This window comes from Abramis brama (genome assembly GCF_963993115.1).
Source record: "Abramis brama genome assembly, chromosome: 6".
Taxonomy (NCBI): Eukaryota; Metazoa; Chordata; class Actinopteri; order Cypriniformes; family Leuciscidae; genus Abramis; species Abramis brama.
The window spans coordinates 28,476,405-28,495,980 of NC_139968.1; the positions used below are offsets into that span (position 1 = coordinate 28,476,405).

General features: G+C 36.3%; 4 protein-coding genes across 4 annotated transcripts in view; all 4 read right to left on the reverse strand.

The window, feature by feature from the left end:
* LOC311085886 (uncharacterized protein) overlaps positions 1–19,576 on the reverse strand; it is a 152,223-nt gene that overhangs the window by 125,901 nt on the left and 6,746 nt on the right. The window contains exons 11-15 of the mRNA XM_084118506.1: positions 19,240–19,413; positions 18,340–18,513; positions 12,689–12,862; positions 10,686–10,856; positions 10,325–10,498 (exon numbers count right to left, since the gene is read on the reverse strand). Coding sequence (XP_083974632.1) covers positions 10,325–10,498; positions 10,686–10,856; positions 12,689–12,862; positions 18,340–18,513; positions 19,240–19,413 — 867 coding nt within the window. The remainder of the gene's footprint in view (positions 1–10,324; positions 10,499–10,685; positions 10,857–12,688; positions 12,863–18,339; positions 18,514–19,239; positions 19,414–19,576) is intronic.
* LOC311085170 (uncharacterized protein) lies at positions 7,813–10,247 on the reverse strand (the record flags this gene model as incomplete). Its single annotated transcript, XM_084117605.1, has 6 exons — positions 7,813–7,990; positions 8,681–8,851; positions 9,144–9,317; positions 9,505–9,675; positions 9,859–9,916; positions 10,241–10,247. 6 exons carry the CDS (start codon positions 10,245–10,247, stop codon positions 7,813–7,815), a joined length of 759 nt encoding a protein of 252 aa, XP_083973731.1.
* LOC311085171 (ribonuclease inhibitor-like) lies at positions 11,030–12,681 on the reverse strand (the record flags this gene model as incomplete). The annotated part of the gene is made up of 4 exons (XM_084117606.1): positions 11,030–11,207; positions 11,321–11,491; positions 12,305–12,475; positions 12,653–12,681. The coding sequence occupies 4 exons, from the start codon at positions 12,679–12,681 to the stop codon at positions 11,030–11,032; spliced, it is 549 nt and encodes a 182-aa protein (XP_083973732.1).
* Positions 14,809–18,255, reverse strand: LOC311085172 (uncharacterized protein; the record flags this gene model as incomplete). The annotated part of the gene is made up of 8 exons (XM_084117607.1): positions 14,809–15,314; positions 15,528–15,701; positions 16,003–16,176; positions 16,364–16,534; positions 16,718–16,891; positions 17,184–17,357; positions 17,545–17,715; positions 18,242–18,255. 8 exons carry the CDS (start codon positions 18,253–18,255, stop codon positions 15,140–15,142), a joined length of 1,227 nt encoding a protein of 408 aa, XP_083973733.1. The 3' UTR covers positions 14,809–15,139.

The window sequence follows — 19,576 nt, forward strand, 5'->3', positions numbered from 1 at the left end:
ATTTTAGATGCAATGACTGTTTTTGTTCTGTTTCAGCAGTGAAAATAGTTCCAAACAAAGATCATAGCAGAACCATCGCGCATCTCACAGCAACACTTGTTGCATTACTGAATGATTCAGCGTTTTGAACGAATCGGTTGAGTCAAAGATTCAATTACCCATTTATAAACTGCCGCCTCCTGAATAAATCAGCTTTTTTGAACGAATCGTTTGAATGAATGACTCAATGACTCGCTCATTAAGATGGTCGCCTGCTGCCTCCTACTGGCGGTTTAGTTCCATAAAGTATCATTCTTTTCAACATTCCTTATTTTTGTATATTCAAAAATATTTAAAATAATCTAATTTAATACAGTTATAATTTTTCAATGTAAATTATTTAATTTGATTGGTAACAGCCTAGTGTATTATTATTTTAATTGAATATATTGATCAAATTTAAGAATTTGAAATGAAAGATGGAGCATACATTTAATAAAATTAGGTGAAAAATGCCCTTTATAAAAGGTACAAAAACTTAGTGTTTTCAAACAGTGATGTAATGAAACATTGACAATTTAAGTTTGAAGGGAGAAAAGCCTCTGTTTAGGCTATTAAGGAAATGTAATTTTGCCAAAAGAAGAACTTTTATTTTAAATAAATGTTCATTTTAAATCAGCCTACTTCAGTGTGATATGTTACCATATTATCATGCTTAACACTGAGAATTTGAATAATTGATGATCAGATGCAGATATCTAAAATCAAAGAATATGGGCAGTTTGCAGGTGGATCATTTATTTTTAACAGTGGATTCGGGTTACTCAAAGTGCACCAGATTAATGAATTTATCTTTAAAATGTACAAAATTTTCTTCTGGGGGGGCATGCCACCGGAACCCCCTCGGCCTAGAGGTACCAAGCTCCACCCACAAAAATAATGTGGGAAACAAACATTAGGCTATATGATGATTACAAAAAAATACATAGTTTTATTAATATAATTTAATTTAATAATAATAATAATAATAATAATAATAATAATAATTTAATTATCTTATTATTAAAATACATTATTAGGATTTTTACCACATCCGCCTCATTTTGAGCCAGGAAAAACCCTGTTACTGTATTGATATTTTGATCACAGCCCTATTTAATGCCTTGTTCAATGTGCCCCCTTTTATACTTTGAGCACCTGCCCCTCCAGAGGTCTCTGCACTGCCCTGTTGAAGGCCATAGGGTCAGCCATCAAAACACTGAACTGGACTAGATCGAAAGAGCAACAGTATGAACACAAAGAGGTCTGAGACTTCAGTGGACCAAAAAATGATCTGAGTCCTCTTTCAGGGATAGTGTGAACGTAAAGAGAACTGGGTCCTTTTTCACTTGGTTCACCTCTTGGTAGGGGTGGGCGATATCTCGATATTTACGATATATCGAGATATTTTTTAAACTCGATATGGATTTTGACATATCGTATATATCGATATATTGTTTATATTTAATTCTGATTTCGCCACTTTGCTTGTTTGCCTTCTCTGTGCTGTGCTCGACCCCGCCCTCCTCCGCCTCCTTGCTTTTGTTCCCCCTCCCCTCGCGTGTTGTCTCATTCAACCAAGTCCCCCGAGTCCGGTCAGGCACATCAATCTTTCCCCGCCCAACGAGTGCTTGAAGTGCGTCAGAAACAGCGCGCGCGCGATCAGTTGTTGTTGGTAATTTTTTGTGTAGCGTCGCCTCTCGCCGCATTGCTTTTGTTTGAGAGCGCTTAATGGGCCTTTCACACAGGACGCGGTATGCGCGGCGCTGCGCTATAAAACCCATTCATCTCAATGGCTTGCGCCGCGCAAGGACGTTTTGTTGCTGCGTCGACCAAAGCGCAAGCGCAGCGGTGCGCATCATTGGCGTGCTCACGCGCACGCCGCGGTCAAAGTTCAAAATAGTTCAACTTTTGCCGCTGCGCTCTGTGACGATTACCAGCGCGGCCAATAGAATCGGGGGATCCACACAAGCAGGGAAATCAAAATGGATGAAAGTAAATTATATTAAGACATCGTATGGTATGAACGATCATCTCATAGACAGACAGATTTACATTAAAAATAGTTGTGTTTTAACAGTCAGGTCACTTGTAGGTAGACAATGTGTGTAAACAGTTTTTTCGCGTTGTATCTGAAGGGCAACGCTGAACCCAGCGGCAAGCGCCGCGCATACCGCGTCCTGTGTGAAAGGCCCATAACACACTCACACTAAAATGCTCCCCAGTAGATACGGGCCTGGCAGCTCGCGCCAGGTCTAGACACGGTGAAAGTTTCCTGATTGTGACGGATGGCCGAATTTACATGACACATTATAAATTAGCATTAGCCTACCTATTCTGCTATAGATACAGTGGCAAAAAGAAGAGAAGAGGATAAAGGTGGATAAAGACAGAGGTAAAGTGATGTAATGAATGAACCGTTTATCTAATTGCATAGTAGTAAGATACTGTAATTTAATGGCAGATATTTTTACCTTAAACTTTATGCTAGCAGTTGTTCTGAGTTCTCCAGAGGCCCCAGACAGTGTGATTTTGTAACAATCATGTCAATTTTTAGATGCATTTTTATCACTTTTTTTTTTAAATGTTTTACTCAGTTTTTGGGGCATATATGGCATTTTTTAAATTTATTTGCCAAAATTAGTAATGATATTTCTATACAGGTTTATTAAAAATAGTGCAATATGTATTATTTCTTCCTTTATTTTACAGTTAAATTATTATTTTTGTATACAGGGATTTAATTATTTTTTTAAATGTCGCAGAAGCACTTTGTTCCTACGAGAACTGCCTACCTATTTGCACTTCAATAAAAAAAGACTTTGTGGTATTTGGCATATTTGTTTTTGCAGTAGTTTTTGGGGGGTTATTTTTCCTGTAAAGATAGAGTTATATATCGTATATCGAGATATAGAAAAATATATCGAGATATATTTTTTGCTCCATATCGCCCAGCCCTACCTCTTGGTCTACTTAAAGGAGTTTGAGTTCGGTTCTATTAAAGAGGACTCAAGTGTGAAAACACCCTCAGTATACTACTAATCCACTAACATATTTACTGAAATATCGCTTGAGACTTACTGATATAAATATTACAATTAAACTTTATTCGGAGTACTTCTTTATTGCACAATTCACATTTCTTAATATTAAGCCTAAAATGTGTTTTAATATCACTATTAGTAAGGATAGTATGATCAATGTTTAAAACATCAGTCTTTAAACGCAAGATATTAAAAGTGCATGTCTTTCCTTTAGTTTACTAATAATAAAATATTTAAACTTTGACGAGAAGATAATTTCACTATTAAAAATAAACAGTGGTTCATTGAACTCGCCTGATTTTCTCCAGTCTACAGTTTGTATTTTCTAATGCGTCCTGGAGTTTCTTCACTCCTGAATCCTGCAGATTATTGTTGCTCATGTCAAGCTCTTTCAGACTGGAGTTTGATCTCAGGACTGTAGCGAGAGCTGAACAGCTTTCCTCTGTTAGACCACAATTACACAGCCTAAAATGATCAACAGGAGAGAGAGAATTTACAAACACTAAGTACTTGATGCCAATATTCAGGATTATTGTGTTATGGTCACCTGATTTCTGTAAGATATTTTAGATATACAATAATAAAAGAACACAATACTCACACCAGTGTGTTTAGTTTACAGTGTTTATCTTGCAGCAAAGGAACAAGATTCTTCACGTTTGAGTCTCCTAGTTCACAATCACTCAGATTCAGCTCTCTCAGGTGTAACAGGTTTTTACCCACAATTCCTCTCACATACTGACAGGCTTCATCTGCAGCAGGACCCAAAAACCTGGAGACAGACATTCATTAAATGGCCAGTAATGTCAATGACATACAGTATCTTGTGAAAGTGCCTTCAGTCATTTCCAAGACACCATAAACCAATTTTTGATGGTTTATTTCTCTCAGCTAAAAGTGTTTTAAAACTACTGGACTTTATTATTTTAATAACACTCACCTCAGTGTCTTCAGTTGACAGTTCTGATCCTGTAGTAAATCATTGAGCTCCTTCACTCCTGATTGTCCAGGATCATTTCCTGTGAGATCCAGCTCTATCAGGTGTGAAGGGTTTGATCTCAGAGCTGAAGCCAGAGCTTTATAACCTTCTTCTGTGATACTGCAGTCTGAAAGTCTACAAACACACACAAATTGAAATAAAATTAACATTGGGGATCATATTTATTAATTATCCGAATGGCTTATCAGAGGTAAACCACACGGTAAACCACATTCTGTCATTAATGTCTAAGTTGATTAAAGAGATACTTCAGCATTAAGCTTTGTATTAGTAGAAAACCTGTAGTATTTTCGAATGCTTTCCACCCTCATATCCCCCTGAGAGGAGAGATTTATGTATTTTTTGTCTGGAAAAAATCCTCAGATGATGCAAAAATCGTTATTTTGCATCATCGGTGGATTTTTTGGCCAGAGGCTAAAGACTACAGGCCAGTAGGAGGAGCTGTTCTGCATGTGTTCAACCCGCCCATAGAGGGTGGTATCTCACTCACAGAATGTACACATAAGCCGCTTTCCGACCAAGTAGTTACAGGAACTTAGTTCTAGGAACTGTCCACTTCTAAACAGTTCTAAGAACTACTCTCCCGCAAACTCGGTTTTGCTGTTTGCGTTCGCACTGGCCAAGTGGCCAAAGGAACTGGTAGGAGGGGTAAGGGAGTGACGCTAGCACGGTGACTTTTATTTTGACGGTACGATGGACCTTTATTTTGGCGGCGCTGAGAACGCCAGAGCTAACAATGCTCGCATTCTCTGTGTTTATTAGTTAGCGATCTGTCTAACAGTACTGTTTAATATCTTATTAGATAGAACTGTTATAGAAACTAGACAGTATATGAAAAAAAAGGTTATTAGCCTATGCCATGTGGTTGATGTCCAGTGCTGCTAGCTGGGCAGATAAACATAATCATGTTTGACTTGGTCCCCTCAAAGTTGCGTTGGATTTTCTCTTCAGCATAAAGGTTTAGAGACCCATCTATCACTGTTTTCCATGTTTGTATAGTTAGTTTATGGAGTAAATATAGGCTATAATCTGTGTGTTTACATTCTAGCTGTTTTAAAAATGGCGGGTGCTGGTGTTCCGCATGCGTTCGGTCAATCGGCGTACACTAACGTCACGGGTAGTTCCTATAGTGCTGGTTTAGACCCTACTCTGAAGTAGGAGCTAAATTAGTTCCTACAAATGGAGTTCCTAGAACTAAAATCATTCCTAGTTCCTGCGGTGCGAACATGCCGACATCCGGGTTCTTAAGCCAATAGTTCTAGGAACTGTGAAAAGGTTCCTCCGGTCGGAAAGCGGCTATAGTATCAGCCGTCTTTCTTTGGAAGCTAAGCTAGCAGGCTCACCACAGGTTCTGTAGAGAAAGCTGAGTAGTAGGAGAGCGCTGAGTAGTAGGGGTTACCATCCTCTTTTTCCCGGACATGTCCGGCGGTCGAGATTGTCCAAAATGTCCGGGATTCGGCTTTTGCTTTCTGCAGTCGCCATTCATTGTTTACATGCACACCTTTTGTTTCAATCTAACTGAATTAATTCCGATTGGTGAATCTGAATGTAGTGTTTACATGAACGCTAAACAAGTGATCGGTTGATGTGCGTTTTAACATTGCTAAGAAAATTCCCGCTCCTCCGTGAGAGATACGAGACCGGCGCGTCTCAGTAATGACGCCACAGGCCTCGCGCCGTTCTCCCGCGGCCGTCAGCCTCGTCCTGCTCGCCACAGTAAACATAATGAATGGTGACTGTAGAACGCAAAAGCCAAATCCCGGACATTTTGGGCGATCTCGAAATCGCGGGCAGAGCAGACTCGTCACGGAGGCTCACTAGCAGCCTAGCCTTGTTGTTTTCAACTGCGCTCTCTTATCATTTGTAAAGTTGACATTGTTTTAATTGTTACGCCAGAGGAGAAGTGGCTCCCCCGGTGCAGCCTGGTTTCTTTCAAAGTATTTTTCTCCAGCTACAACCATATTTGATGTTTTTCATTCCTTGCCACTGTGACCTCTGGCTCGATCACTGGGGGATTAATGCAACATGTGGTGAATTTCTAGCAGCTCCGTTTAAACTACTTAGAGGCCGGGACATTTTATGACCAAAATCTTTAATTGTCAACAACAGTAATAATACATGTAACAATCTACATGTCAAAATCTGTTTAAAATTAGAGATGTTAAAAATTGAAATTAAATCCATATCCTGTATTTTCTCTAATTTGAAAAATGTTAAACTCGCATCAGACTAAGAGAGACTGCTATTTTCAAGACAATCGATCATACCTTTGTATGCTTTTAGATAAATCTTTACTGTTGCTTAGAAAAACGACAACCAATATTGAAAGCTCTTAATAAAACAGAGGTAACCAAAAAATGTTAATCTCTTATTTACCTTTGAACGCTGTGTATCCGAGTCACTGTGGCACTGATATATGTGCTGAATAATACTACACAATAAAGCTAGATCTGGTTTGTGTAGCTGATGGTGAAATATACTCACTTCAGTATCTTTAGCTTTGAAGTCTTCAGTCCCTCACAGATCTCTTTGACTCCTGAGTCCAGCAGACGGCTGTTGTTCAGGTCCAATTCTTTCAGGATGGTGTTTTTGGAGAGAACAGTAGCTAGAATTGCACAGCTTTTATTTGTCATCTCATAATTATTCAACCTAAACAGGAAGACCTTATTTATTGTTCTTGTTTTCAGCAAATATTCAACACACATCAGTTCAACAGGTTTTCATATATGTTCACACATGTGGCTGACATTGTCAAAAATTTGTAGCACTTCAGAAACTGCTGCTGTCAAGCACTGGCTGGGGAAGAAGATCAGGTGAAGCGAAGTGGATATAAAACAACAGTGTAACTTTGTTTAATAAAAGAAAACAATAATCCAATATGTGAGATGGCAATGTAAGAGTGTGCATGAAACGCGAAGAAAACTGGATAATATATAGGCTCGTTTGAGATGAGCCGTGCCTCGCCTTGCTTGAAATGAAGTCGAGAGTTGGCGGCTGCAGTGAGGGGGAGGAGTGAAAAAAGTGCAAGACGTACAGTTCTCTCTTCTCATAGTAGATCAGAAATCTACAATATCAAACGTGGATATTGTGGGATTCACACTCATGCATGGTGTTGCTGTAAACTAGATATAACTTTTATATGAAAATAAATATGATAAACAAGATATCCAAAGTACTTATTTATTTAATTCCATCCAAAAGACATATTTTTGATTTTCTTAAATAAATATGACAATCACATTATCCCATATGATAATCGCTTAAAATATGATATCAGTTTCAAAATTCAAACATTTTAAAAGAGAACAATACATCATGGATGTTTAAACCAATGAGCGTTAAGCTGTGTCGACAGCAAGTCGTTTCCTATTGTGCTTTTGATCAGCGCAGTCGATGGAGAGCAACTTTTTACGACTGCAGACAAGTCTGCATCGCCGTCACAAGAGTTTTTTGACATGTCAGCATGACCTCAGAAACAGGCCAACACTCAGACACATTTCTCTGGCTTGCATCCATTCAATGGTTCAACCACCATTGAATGGTTCTGCGGAGATTTTTCTCATCTCAAACGAGCCTAATAAATGACAGAAACTGAAAGCATAATATACACTTAACTAATGATGAAACGAGGAACGGTGTGTGTAATCAGTGTGAAAAATAGAAACTATGACAACAGAATTATAATGTTAAAACAATACATTGATGTTAAATATAAAACAATAAAGTTATAATGCATAAAATCATGTTTACTCACTTTATTTTCTCCACTTTGCTATGAGAGTCCATCAAAAGAGCAGAGAGCTTCTCTCCATCCAGATCTCCTAGTTTATCTCCACTCAGATCCAGTTCTGTCAGTAATAATGGACTTTTACCCAGAACTTCAGTGAGATACTCACATGCTTCCTGTGCAGCAGGGCTTTTCAAAAATCTAAACAAAGTAGATTATCATTTTATATCATATAATCTTAAAATTGAATGCCTTTTGCAACACTCTTCCTTTTTAATGGGCCCAGTTTATGTACATAGTGTGTGGTTAGCGTCTAAGTGCAAGATTCTGATTTCGGTTCTTTTGGAGCACATTTTTAAAATCTAGCATCATTCTTTTAGAATCTAACATTCACAATAAACTAGAAGGAAGTTTTTTGTGTTCATTTTTAAAAGTTAACAGACATTACCAATTTAATTATTGAATTGTTGTTAGATGTGAGGTTAAATATATATTTTTTCATTATTTTACACAGAAATACAATGTAAAATTGTAATGTTAAGTGATGTTATTCAACAGTATTTTAAATGTTTATTACAATTGTATAAAACATTTGATTTTATGCACTTTCAAAGGGACAGACAGAGTTTCTAGTAAAAGGAAACACACAGATTTCCTTTGTGCACTTAAAGTATGGTAACTGATTAAACACTTCTGCTATGCTAGGTTAAGCCAATGTGTTTATGGCTTATGCTTATGTTCCTTCCTAAATTAATTTACATATTGTATGTGATGGAAAGGATATTTTAAAATTGCAGTTTTAATACATATTTAAACATTTTAATCACCTGATGGTCTTTAATTTATAGAATTCATTCAAAATACTACACTTTATAATTTTAAGACACTCACATCGGTGTCAGTTTACAGTCTGGTTTTTGTGCTACATCAAGGAGCTGCTTCACTCCTGATTGTCCAGGATCATTTCCTGTGAGATCCAGCTCTATCAGGTGTGAAGGGTTTGATCTCAGAGCTGAAGCCAGAGCTTTATAACCTTCTTCTGTGATACTGCAGTCTGAAAGTCTGTAAAACAAAAATAAGTTTGGACAGAGATTAGTTGTGGGCTTATAAATACATTCTGAAAAACATCATGAGCTAAACCACATTTACATAGTTTATTCAGTTACATAATTGATTACGATTTTTAAAATAAGTGACATGTGAAAAGTCAAACTATCCAAATAGTGAAACTGAGCTGAAAAGAATAAATATGAAATTTAAGCCACTGTAGTTTTCATTTTCAGTTAATCTGATAAAAGGGACATTTACAAATGTATATTAACATTCAGAAATGTTGATGAATAAAAATACATACTTGAGTTTCTCCAATCTGCATTGTGTATTTTTCAGCAGAGGACAGATACTCATTATTCCTGAATTTCCTAGTTCATTCCCACTCAGATCCAGCTCTATAAGGTCTGAAGAGTTCGAATTAAACGCAGAAGTCAGAGCAGAACAACCTTCTTCTGTAATACTGTTATTATTCAGCCTGAAGAGAAAGAAAACAAAGACAGGAAGCATTCTTCAGTTTATTTCAGCCTCAATAACATAGAGATAAATCAATATGATGGTTTATTTAATAGCCCCCCAAAACTTTAAAGAACAGCAATAACAGTATTCGATTAGACTCTGAAATTGATTACTTTGCAGAGTATATAACAATGTAAAATACTCACTGAAGTATGTTGAGTTTACAGTGTCTATCCTGCAGTAGAGCAGCGAGCTTCTTCACATTTGAGTCTTCTAGTGCATGTTCACTCAGATCCAGCTCTCTCAGGAGTAATGGGTTTTTACCCACAATTCCAGTCAGATACTGACAGGCTTCATCTGCAGCAGGACCCAAAAACCTGCAGAAGAGAAGATGAATTAACTTTGCATAATGAAAAACAGCATCCGATTATGATGGGGAAAAAAAGTGTAAAATGTTTTTTCTTGAATTTATTTTGATCCAACAGAAAGTATTAGTTAAATAATATTTCTATAAACAATTCACCTGCATATGATTTTTCTGTTATTTCACCATATCTCACCTCAGTGTCTTCAGTTGAAACTCTGGATCCTGTGGTAAATCATTGAGCTCCTTCACTCCTGATTGTCCAGGATCATTTCCTGTGAGATCCAGCTCTATCAGGTGTGAAGGGTTTGATCTCAGAGCTGAAGCCAGAGCTTTATAACCTTCTTCTGTGATACTGCAGTCTGAAAGTCTGTAAAACAAAAATAAGTTTGGACAGAGATTAGTTGTGGGCTTATAAATACATTCTGAAAAACATCATGAGCTAAACCACATTTACATAGTTTATTCAGTTACATAATTGATTACGATTTTTAAAATAAGTGACATGTGAAAAGTCAAACTATCCAAATAGTGAAACTGAGCTGAAAAGAATAAATATGAAATTTAAGCCACAGTACTTTTCATTTTCAGTTAATCTGATAAAAGGGACATTTACAAATGTATATTAACATTCAGAAATGTTGATGAATAAAAATACATACTTGAGTTTCTCCAATCTGCATTGTGTATTTTCCAACAGAGGACAGATACTCATTATTCCTGAATTTCCTAGTTTATTCCCACTCAGATCCAGCTCTATCAGGTCTGAAGAGTTCGAATTAAACGCTGAAGTCAGAGCAGAACAACCTTCTTCTGTAATACTGTTATTATTCAGCCTGAAGAGAAAGAAAACAAAGACAGGAAGCATTCTTCAGTTTATTTCAGCCACAATAACAGAGAGATAAATCAATATGATGGTTTATTTAATAGCCCCCCGAAACTTTAAAGAACAGCAATAACAGTATTCGATTAGACTCTGAAATGTATTACTTTGCAGAGTATATGACAATATACAATACTCACTGAAGTATGTTGAGTTTACAGTGTCTATCCTGCAGTAGAGCAGCGAGCTTCTTCACATTTGAGTCTTCTAGTTTACGTCCACTCAGATTCAGCTCTCTCAGGAGTAACGGGTTTTTACCCACAATTCCAATCACATACTGACAGGCTTCATCTACAGCAGGACCCAAAAACCTGGAGAGAGAAGATGAATTAACTTTGCATAATGAAAAACAGCATCCAATTATGATGGGAAAAAAGTGTAAAATGTTTTTTCTTGAATTTACTTTGATCCAACAGACAGTATTAGTTAAATATTTCTATAAACAAATCACCTGCATATAATTTTTCTGTTATTTCATCATATCTCACCTCAGTGTCTTCAGCTGACAGTTTGGATCCTGTAGTAAATCATTGAGCTCCTTCACTCCTGATTGTCCAGGATCATTTCCTGTGAGATCCAGCTCTATCAGGTGTGAAGGGTTTGATCTCAGAGCTGAAGCCAGAGCTTTATAACCTTCTTCTGTGATACTGCAGTTAGAGAGTCTACAGAAAAGAATACAGAGATAATATCACTGAAAAATAGAGACAAATGAAATTACCAGTGTTAGACACAGTAGAGTTAGAGTCTAACATTAATATGTTAGACATTAACTCACCTGAGTTTCTCCAGTTTACAGTTCTCTTTCAGTCCATCAGAGAGCAGCTTCACTCCCGAAACCTGCAGATTATTAATGCTCAGGTCAAGATCCTTCAGGGTGCTGGAGTCTGAACTGAGAACTGAAGCCAGAGCTGAACAGCTTTCCTCTGTTACCGCACACTGGCTGAGTCTGAAAGAAAATTGTCAATGTATTCGATTCAAACCATCTTCACCAGTCTTCTCTTTCATATGGAGAGTGTCAGATAGCCAACCTTATGATCAGATTTTATCTTAAAGAGCGAGCAAAGGCAAAGTTCCTTTCAGGATAAATCTCTCGATGTGTCCAAATGTAAGCCCTATCTAAAATATAAATATTGTAACTAATGTATAAGGTTTTTCATAAAAATGTTCATTTGAAGTGTTCAATCCAGTTGTTTCAACTGGTTTTGTAGAGTTTTAGAATGTTTGATCAGTGTGTGTATGATTGTCAACAATCTGGGATTATCTAAACATGAACGTTTGACGAAACGCGTTCATGCCAACTAGAAATGAATGCGAGCTAGCAATAGATACAGAGTGCTTTTATTGTAAAGTGAATTCAGCAAGACATTCTGTTTCTTTTAAGCAACAAAGGCTAAATAATTTGTTACAGTTTTTTTTTTTAAATTGGTGTGGATGACACGCAGCGACATACAGTATTATCAGCTGTATGATGTGTTTCTACCCTGAAGAGACCCGGGCGAGACTTCAACATTCTGGTTGCCATTGAACTCCATTGTTTAGAGAAAAATCCTGAAATGTTTTCCTCAAAAAACTTCAGAATAATCTAATGTGTTTCCTTCAACAGTCAAAAACTGAATTAATTATTAAAATCAATGTATTGTGGTGTTGTGTCTGTCAATTGTCCCTGACTCAATCAAATGAGGAAATAATATTACCAACTACTGTAACATTACTATTAGAGGTACTAAAACTACTATTTTTAACCATGTAAAATGCTCACTGGAGTGTGTTGAGTTTACAGTGTTTATCCTGCAGTAGAGCAGAGATCTGATTCACTCGTGTGTCTCCTAGTTCATGTTTACTCAGATTCAGCTCTCTCAGGAGTAACGGGTTTTTACCCACAATTCCAGTCACATACTGACAGGCTTCATCTGCAGCAGGACCCAAAAACCTGCAGAAGAGAAGATGAAGCAGGATTCAGTTAAATTCTCAACTAAACTTGGTGTAATGACAAAATTAATTTTTACATGATTTTAGTCTTGGAATCACGCAGTCAACTTTGATGTAATAACATATTATGTAGCTTATTGTACTATTGAAATAATATTTCTATAAATAAGTTGCCTGCATATAATTTATTTTGTATAATGTCATCATGTCTCACCTCAGTGTCTTCAGTTGACAGTTTGGATCCTGTAGTAAATCATTGAGCTCCTTCACTCCTGATTGTCCAGGATCATTTCCTGTGAGATCCAGCTCTATCAGGTGTGAAGGGTTTGATCTCAGAGCTGAAGCCAGAGCTTTATAACCTTCTTCTGTGATACTGCAGTCTGAAAGTCTGTAAAACAAAAATAATTTTGGACAGAGATTAGTTGTGGGCTTATAAATACATTCTGAAAAACAACTTACAACAACATGAACTAAACTACATTTACATAGTTTATTCAGTTACATAATTTATTATGATTTTTAAAATAAGTGACATGTGAAAAGTCAAACTATTCAAAAGTGAAACTGAGCTGAAAAGAATAAATATTACATTTAAGCCACAGTACTTTTCATTTTCAGTTAATCTGATAAAAGGGACATTTACAAATGTATATTAACTTCAGAAATGTTGATGAATAAAAATACACACTTGAGTTTCTCCAATCTGCATTGTGTATTTTTCAGCAGAGGACAGATACTCATTATTCCCGAATTTCCTAGTTCATTCCCACTCAGATCCAGCTCTATCAGGTTTGAAGGGTTTGAATTAAACGCTGAAGTCAGAGCAGAACAACCTTCTTCTGTAATACTGTTATTATTCAGCCTGAAGAGAAAGAAAACAAAGACAGGAAACTTTCTTCAGTTTATTTCAGCCACAATAACAGAGAGATAAATCAATATGATGGTTTATTTAACAGCCCCCCAAAACTTTAAAGAACAGCAATAACAGTATTCGATTAGACTCTGAAACTGATTACTTTGCAGAGTATATAACAATATAAAATACTCACTGAAGTATATTGAGTTTACAGTGTCTATCCTGCAGTAGAGCAGCGAGCTTCTTCACATTTGAGTCTTCTAGTTTACGTTCACTCAGATTCAGCTCTCTCAGGAGTAACGGGTTTTTACCCACAACTCTATTCACATACTGACAGGCTTCATCTGCAGCAGGACCCAAAAACCTGGAGAGAGAAGATGAATTAACTTTGCATAATGAAAAACAGCATCCAATTATGATGGGAAAAAAAGTGTAAAATGTTTTTTCTTGAATTTATTTTGATCCAACAGACAGTATTAGTTAAATATTTCTATAAACAAGTCACCTGCATATAATTTTTCTGTTATTTCATCATATCTCACCTCAGTGTCTTCAGCTGACAGTTTGGATCCTGTAGTAAATCATTGAGCTCCTTCACTCCTGATTGTCCAGGATCATTTCCTGTGAGATCCAGCTCTATCAGGTGTGAAGGGTTTGATCTCAGAGCTGAAGCCAGAGCTTTATAACCTTCTTCTGTGATACTGCAGTTAGAGAGTCTACAGAAAAGAATACAGAGATAATATCACTGAAAAATAGAGACAAATGAAATTACCAGTGTTAGACACAGTAGAGTTAGAGTCTAACATTAATATGTTAGACATTAACTCACCCGAGTTTCTCCAGTTTACAGTTCTCTTTCAGTCCATCAGAGAGCAGCTTCACTCCTGAATCCTGCAGATTATTAATGCTCAGGTCAAGATCCTTCAGGGTGCTGGAGTCTGAACTGAGAACTGAAGCCAGAGCTGAACAGCTTTCCTCTGTTACCACACACTGGCTGAGTCTGAAAAAAAATTGTCAATGTATATGATTCAAACCATCTTCACCAGTCTACTCTTTCATATGGAGAGTGTCGGATAGCCAACCTGATGATCGGATTTTATCTTAAAGAGCGGCAAAGGCAAAGTTCCTTTCAGGATAAATCTCTCGATGTGTCCAAATGTAGGCCCTATCTAAATTATAAATATTGTAACTAATGTATAAGGTTTTTCATAAAAATGTTCATTTGAAGTGTTCAATCCAGTTGTTTCAACTGGTTTTGTAGAGTTTTAGAATGTTTGATCAGTGTGTGTATGATTGTCAACAATCTGGCATTATCTAAACATGAACGTTTGATGAAACGCGTTCATGCCAACTAGAAATGAATGCGAGCTAGCAATAGATACAGAGTGATTTTATTGTAAAGTGAATTCAGCAAGGCATTCTGTTTCTTTTAAGCAACAAAGGCTAAATAATTTGTTACAGTTTTTTTTTTTAAAATTGGTGTGGATGACATGCAGCGACATACAGTAGTATCAGCTGTATGATGTGTTTCTACCCCGAAGAGACCCGGGCGAGACTTCAACATTCTGGTTGCCATTGAACTCCATTGTTTAGAGAAAAATCCTGAAATGTTTTCCTCAAAAAACTTCAGAATAATCTAATGTGTTTCCTTCAACAGTCAAAAACTGAATTAATTATTAAAATCAATGTATTGTGGTGTTGTGTCTGTCAATTGTCCCTGACTCAATCAAATGAGGAAATAATATTACCAACTACTGTAACATTACTATTAAAGGTACTAAAACTACTATTTTTAACCATGTGAAATACTCACATCAGTGTGTTGAATTTACAGTGTTTATCCTGCAGTAGAGCAGAGATCTGATTCACTCGTGTGTCTCCTAGTTCATGTCCACTCAGATTCAGCTTTCTCAGGAGTAACGGGTTTTTACCCACAATTCCAGTCACATACTGACAGGCTTCATCTGCAGCAGGACCCAAAAACCTGCAGAAGAGAAGATGACACAGCATTCAGTTAAATTCTCAACTAAACTTGGTGTAATGACAAAATCCATTTTTACATGACTTTAGTCTTGGAATCACGCAGTCAACTTTGATGTAACAACATATTATGTACCTTATTGTACTATTGAAATAATATTTCTATAAATAATTTGCCTGCATATAATTTATTTTGTATAATTTCATCATATCTCACCTCAGTGTATTCAGTTGACAGTTTGGATCCTGTAGTAAATCATTGAGCTCCTTCACTCCTGATTGTCCAGGATCATTTCCTGTGAGATCCAGCTCTATCAGGTGTGAAGGGTTTGATCTCAGAGCTGAAGCCAGAGCTTTATAACCTTCTTCTGTGATTCTGCAGTTTGAAAGTCTGTAAAACAAAAATAAGTTTGGACAGAGATTAGTTGTGGGCTTATAAATTCCTTCTGAAAAACAACTTACAACAACATGAACTAAACCACATTTACATAGTTTATTCAGTTACATAATTTATTGTGATTTTTAAAATAAGTGACATGTGAAAAGTCAAACTATTCAAAAGTGAAACTGAGCTGAAAAGAATAAATATTACATTTAAGCCACACTACTTTTCATTTTCAGTTAATCTGATAAAAGGGACATTTACAAATGTATATTAACATTCAGAAATGTTGATGAATAAAAATACACACTTGAGTTTCTCCAATCTGCATTGTGTATTTTCCAACAGAGGACAGATACTCATTATTCCTGAATTTCCTAGTTTATTTCCACTCAGATCCAGCTCTATCAGGTTTGAAGAGTTTGAATTAAACGCTGAAGTCAGAGCAGAACAACCTTCTTCTGTAATACTGTTATTATTCAGCCTGAAGAGAAAGAAAACAAAGACAGGAAGCATTCTTCAGTTTATTTCAGCCTCAATAACAGAGAGATAAATCAATATGATGGTTTATTTAATAGCCCCCCAAAACTTTAAAGAACAGCAATAACAGTATTCGATTAGACTCTGAAACTGATTACTTTGTAGAGTATATAACAATGTAAAATACTCACTGAAGTATGTTGAGTTTACAGTGTCTGTCCTGCAGTAGAGCAGCGAGCTTCTTCACATTTGAGTCTTTTAGTTCACGTTCACTCAGATTCAGCTCTCTCAGGAGTAATGGGTTTTTACCCACAATTCCAATCACATACTGACAGGCTTCATCTGCACCAGGACCCAAAAACCTGCAGAGGGGAAGATGAATTAACTTTGCGTAATGAAAAACAGCATCCGATTATGATGGGAAAAAAAAGTGTAAAATGTTTTTTCTTGAATTTATTTTGATCCCACAGAAAGTATTAATTAAATAATATTTCTATAAACAATTCACTTGCATATATCTTTTCTGTTACTTCATCAAATCTCACCTCAGTGTCTTCAGTTGAAACTCTGGATCCTGTAGTAAATCATTGAGCTCCTTCACTCCTGATTGTCCAGGATCATTTCCTGTGAGATCCAGCTCTATCAGGTGTGAAGGGTTTGATCTCAGAGCTGAAGCCAGAGCTTTATAACCTTCTTCTGTGATACTGCAGTCTGAAAGTCTGTAAAACAAAAATAAGTTTGGACAGAGATTAGTTGTGGGCTTATAAATACATTCTGAAAAACATCATGAGCTAAACCACATTTACATAGTTTATTCAGTTACATAATTGATTACGATTTTTAAAATAAGTGACATGTGAAAAGTCAAACTATCCAAATAGTGAAACTGAGCTGAAAAGAATAAATATGAAATTTAAGCCACAGTACTTTTCATTTTCAGTTAATCTGATAAAAGGGACATTTACAAATGTATATTAACATTCAGAAATGTTGATGAATAAAAATACACACTTGAGTTTCTCCAATCTGCATTGTGTATTTTCCAACAGAGGACAGATACTCATTATTCCTGAATTTCCTAGTTCATTCCCACTCAGATCCAGCTCTATCAGGTTTGAAGAGTTCAAATTAAACGCTGAAGTCAGAGCAGAACAACCTTCTTCTGTAATACTGTTATTATTCAGCCTGAAGAGAAAGAAAACAAAGACAGGAAGCATTCTTCAGTTTATTTCAGCCTCAATAACAGAGAGATAAATCAATATGATGGTTTATTTAATAGCCCCCCGAAACTTTAAAGAACAGCAATAACAGTATTCGATTAGACTCTGAAACTGATTACTTTGTAGAGTATATAACAATGTAAAATACTCACTGAAGTATGTTGAGTTTACAATGTCTATCCTGCAGTAGAGCAGCGAGCTTCTTCACATTTGAGTCTTCTAGTGCATGTTCACTCAGATTCAGCTCTCTCAGGAGTAATGGGTTTTTACCCACAATTCCAGTCACATACTGACAGGCTTCATCTGCACCAGAACCCAAAAACCTGCAGAGGGGAAGATCAATTAACTTTGCGTAATGAAAAACAGCATCCGATTATGATGGGAAAAAAAAGTTTAAAATGTTTTTTCTTGAATTTATTTTGATCCCACAGACAGTATTAGTTAAATAATATTTATATAAACAATTCACTTGCATATATCTTTTCTGTTACTTCATCAAATCTCACCTCAGTGTCTTCAGTTGAAACTCTGGATCCTGTAGTAAATCATTGAGCTCCTTCACTCCTGATTGTCCAGGATCATTTCCTGTGAGATCCAGCTCTATCAGGTGTGAAGGGTTTGATCTCAGTGCTGAAGTCAGAGCTTTATATCCTTCTTCAGTGATACTGCAGTCTGAAAGTCTAAATAATAAAACTGTAATCAATTACTCATTTAATTAAAAAAAAAATCATTACACCATTAAGACATTTATAATGTCCAGCACCTCAAAAAGATGAATATGTTTTTCAATAGTTGTATAATGTATCTATGCATATTGTGCACCAATGCATTCACTGCTGACTACAGTACCTGCCAAATAGCATGTTTGCCAACATTTTAAACTTTTTTACCGGCCAGCTTTAGGCTTTAATATTATTGATTCATGTTTACATGAACTGAATTCAGACCTGAGTATCTGCAGTGTACACTGTGAATTTCCCAGTAGAGTGGAGACTTGTGTTACTCCAGAGTCTCCTATTTTATTCTCACTCAGATCCAGCTCTCTGAGGTTTGAAGGGTTTGAGTTAAAAGCAGACGCCAGAGCAGCACAACCTTCTTCAGTAATACAGATGTGATTAAACCTGTAGAAACAATGTGAAAAATATAGCTAAAAAAAGATATTATATTTTATTTGGCAAGCCTGTAACAACCTAGATCGCCCTCCACGTCCTTTTTCTCATGGCCACAGACTGAGACCGTACATGGGTGTACTGATTTTGGTGGAATTATCTCATTCAGTTTAAGAGGGAAAGCCAATAATTATTGTCAGTCAGAATCTTTCTGCACTGGTTTGGTTGCAATCGGGCAAAAATCCTCGGACAAAAGTAGGTTTTTCCATATAACCCAAAATACAAAAACATTTGGATGAGGTTCCTCTTGAACCAAGGATTTCAATGATATAATACTCTTGTGTCTGTGACTGACAGTTTGGGAGTTATGAACCATTATGTACTTTGATCGCTGTAGCGGCACCATCAGGCCGATTGGGGTGATCCTTGGTGATGTTGTAGACAATGGAAGTACTTCCATCCCTCAAAGTTTCAAGTCTCTACAACTTACAGTTTGGTCTGCCCAATCACTTTTAGGTGAGAATGCTAATCCTTGTAAATTTTAACAATTACAATAGGGTTTCAGGGCTACATACTTGAACCTCTAACAAAGAGAACAAAGTGATATCAAAATCACAGTTATACATACAATTACAACTAATAGCTTTGCTACTGCTTTTATACATCAATATGAGATTTGTGCATACATATTTTTTATTCAGTATTGTGCCTTTGTATTACACATTTAGATTTACTTACTTCAGCTTTACCAGTCTGCACTCTACATTTGCAAACGGAGACGAGATGATCTTCATTCCTGAGTCTCTGAGAATACTCCGACCTAGATCCAGCTCTTTCAGATTTGAAGGATTTAAATTTAAAGATGTAGCTAAAGCATTACAATCTTCTTCTGTTACCTTGGTGTTATTCAGACTGTATAAAGAGAAAACTAAGGTTCAGTATTACCTAAGTAAATATGTGTTAGATACTACTTTAAGTGACAATTGATAATGGTGATGCAAATACAAAAGAAACATATACCAATTCATTCAGCACTCTTTTCAAATAATAAATAAAAAACAGGTTTAAAAGCACT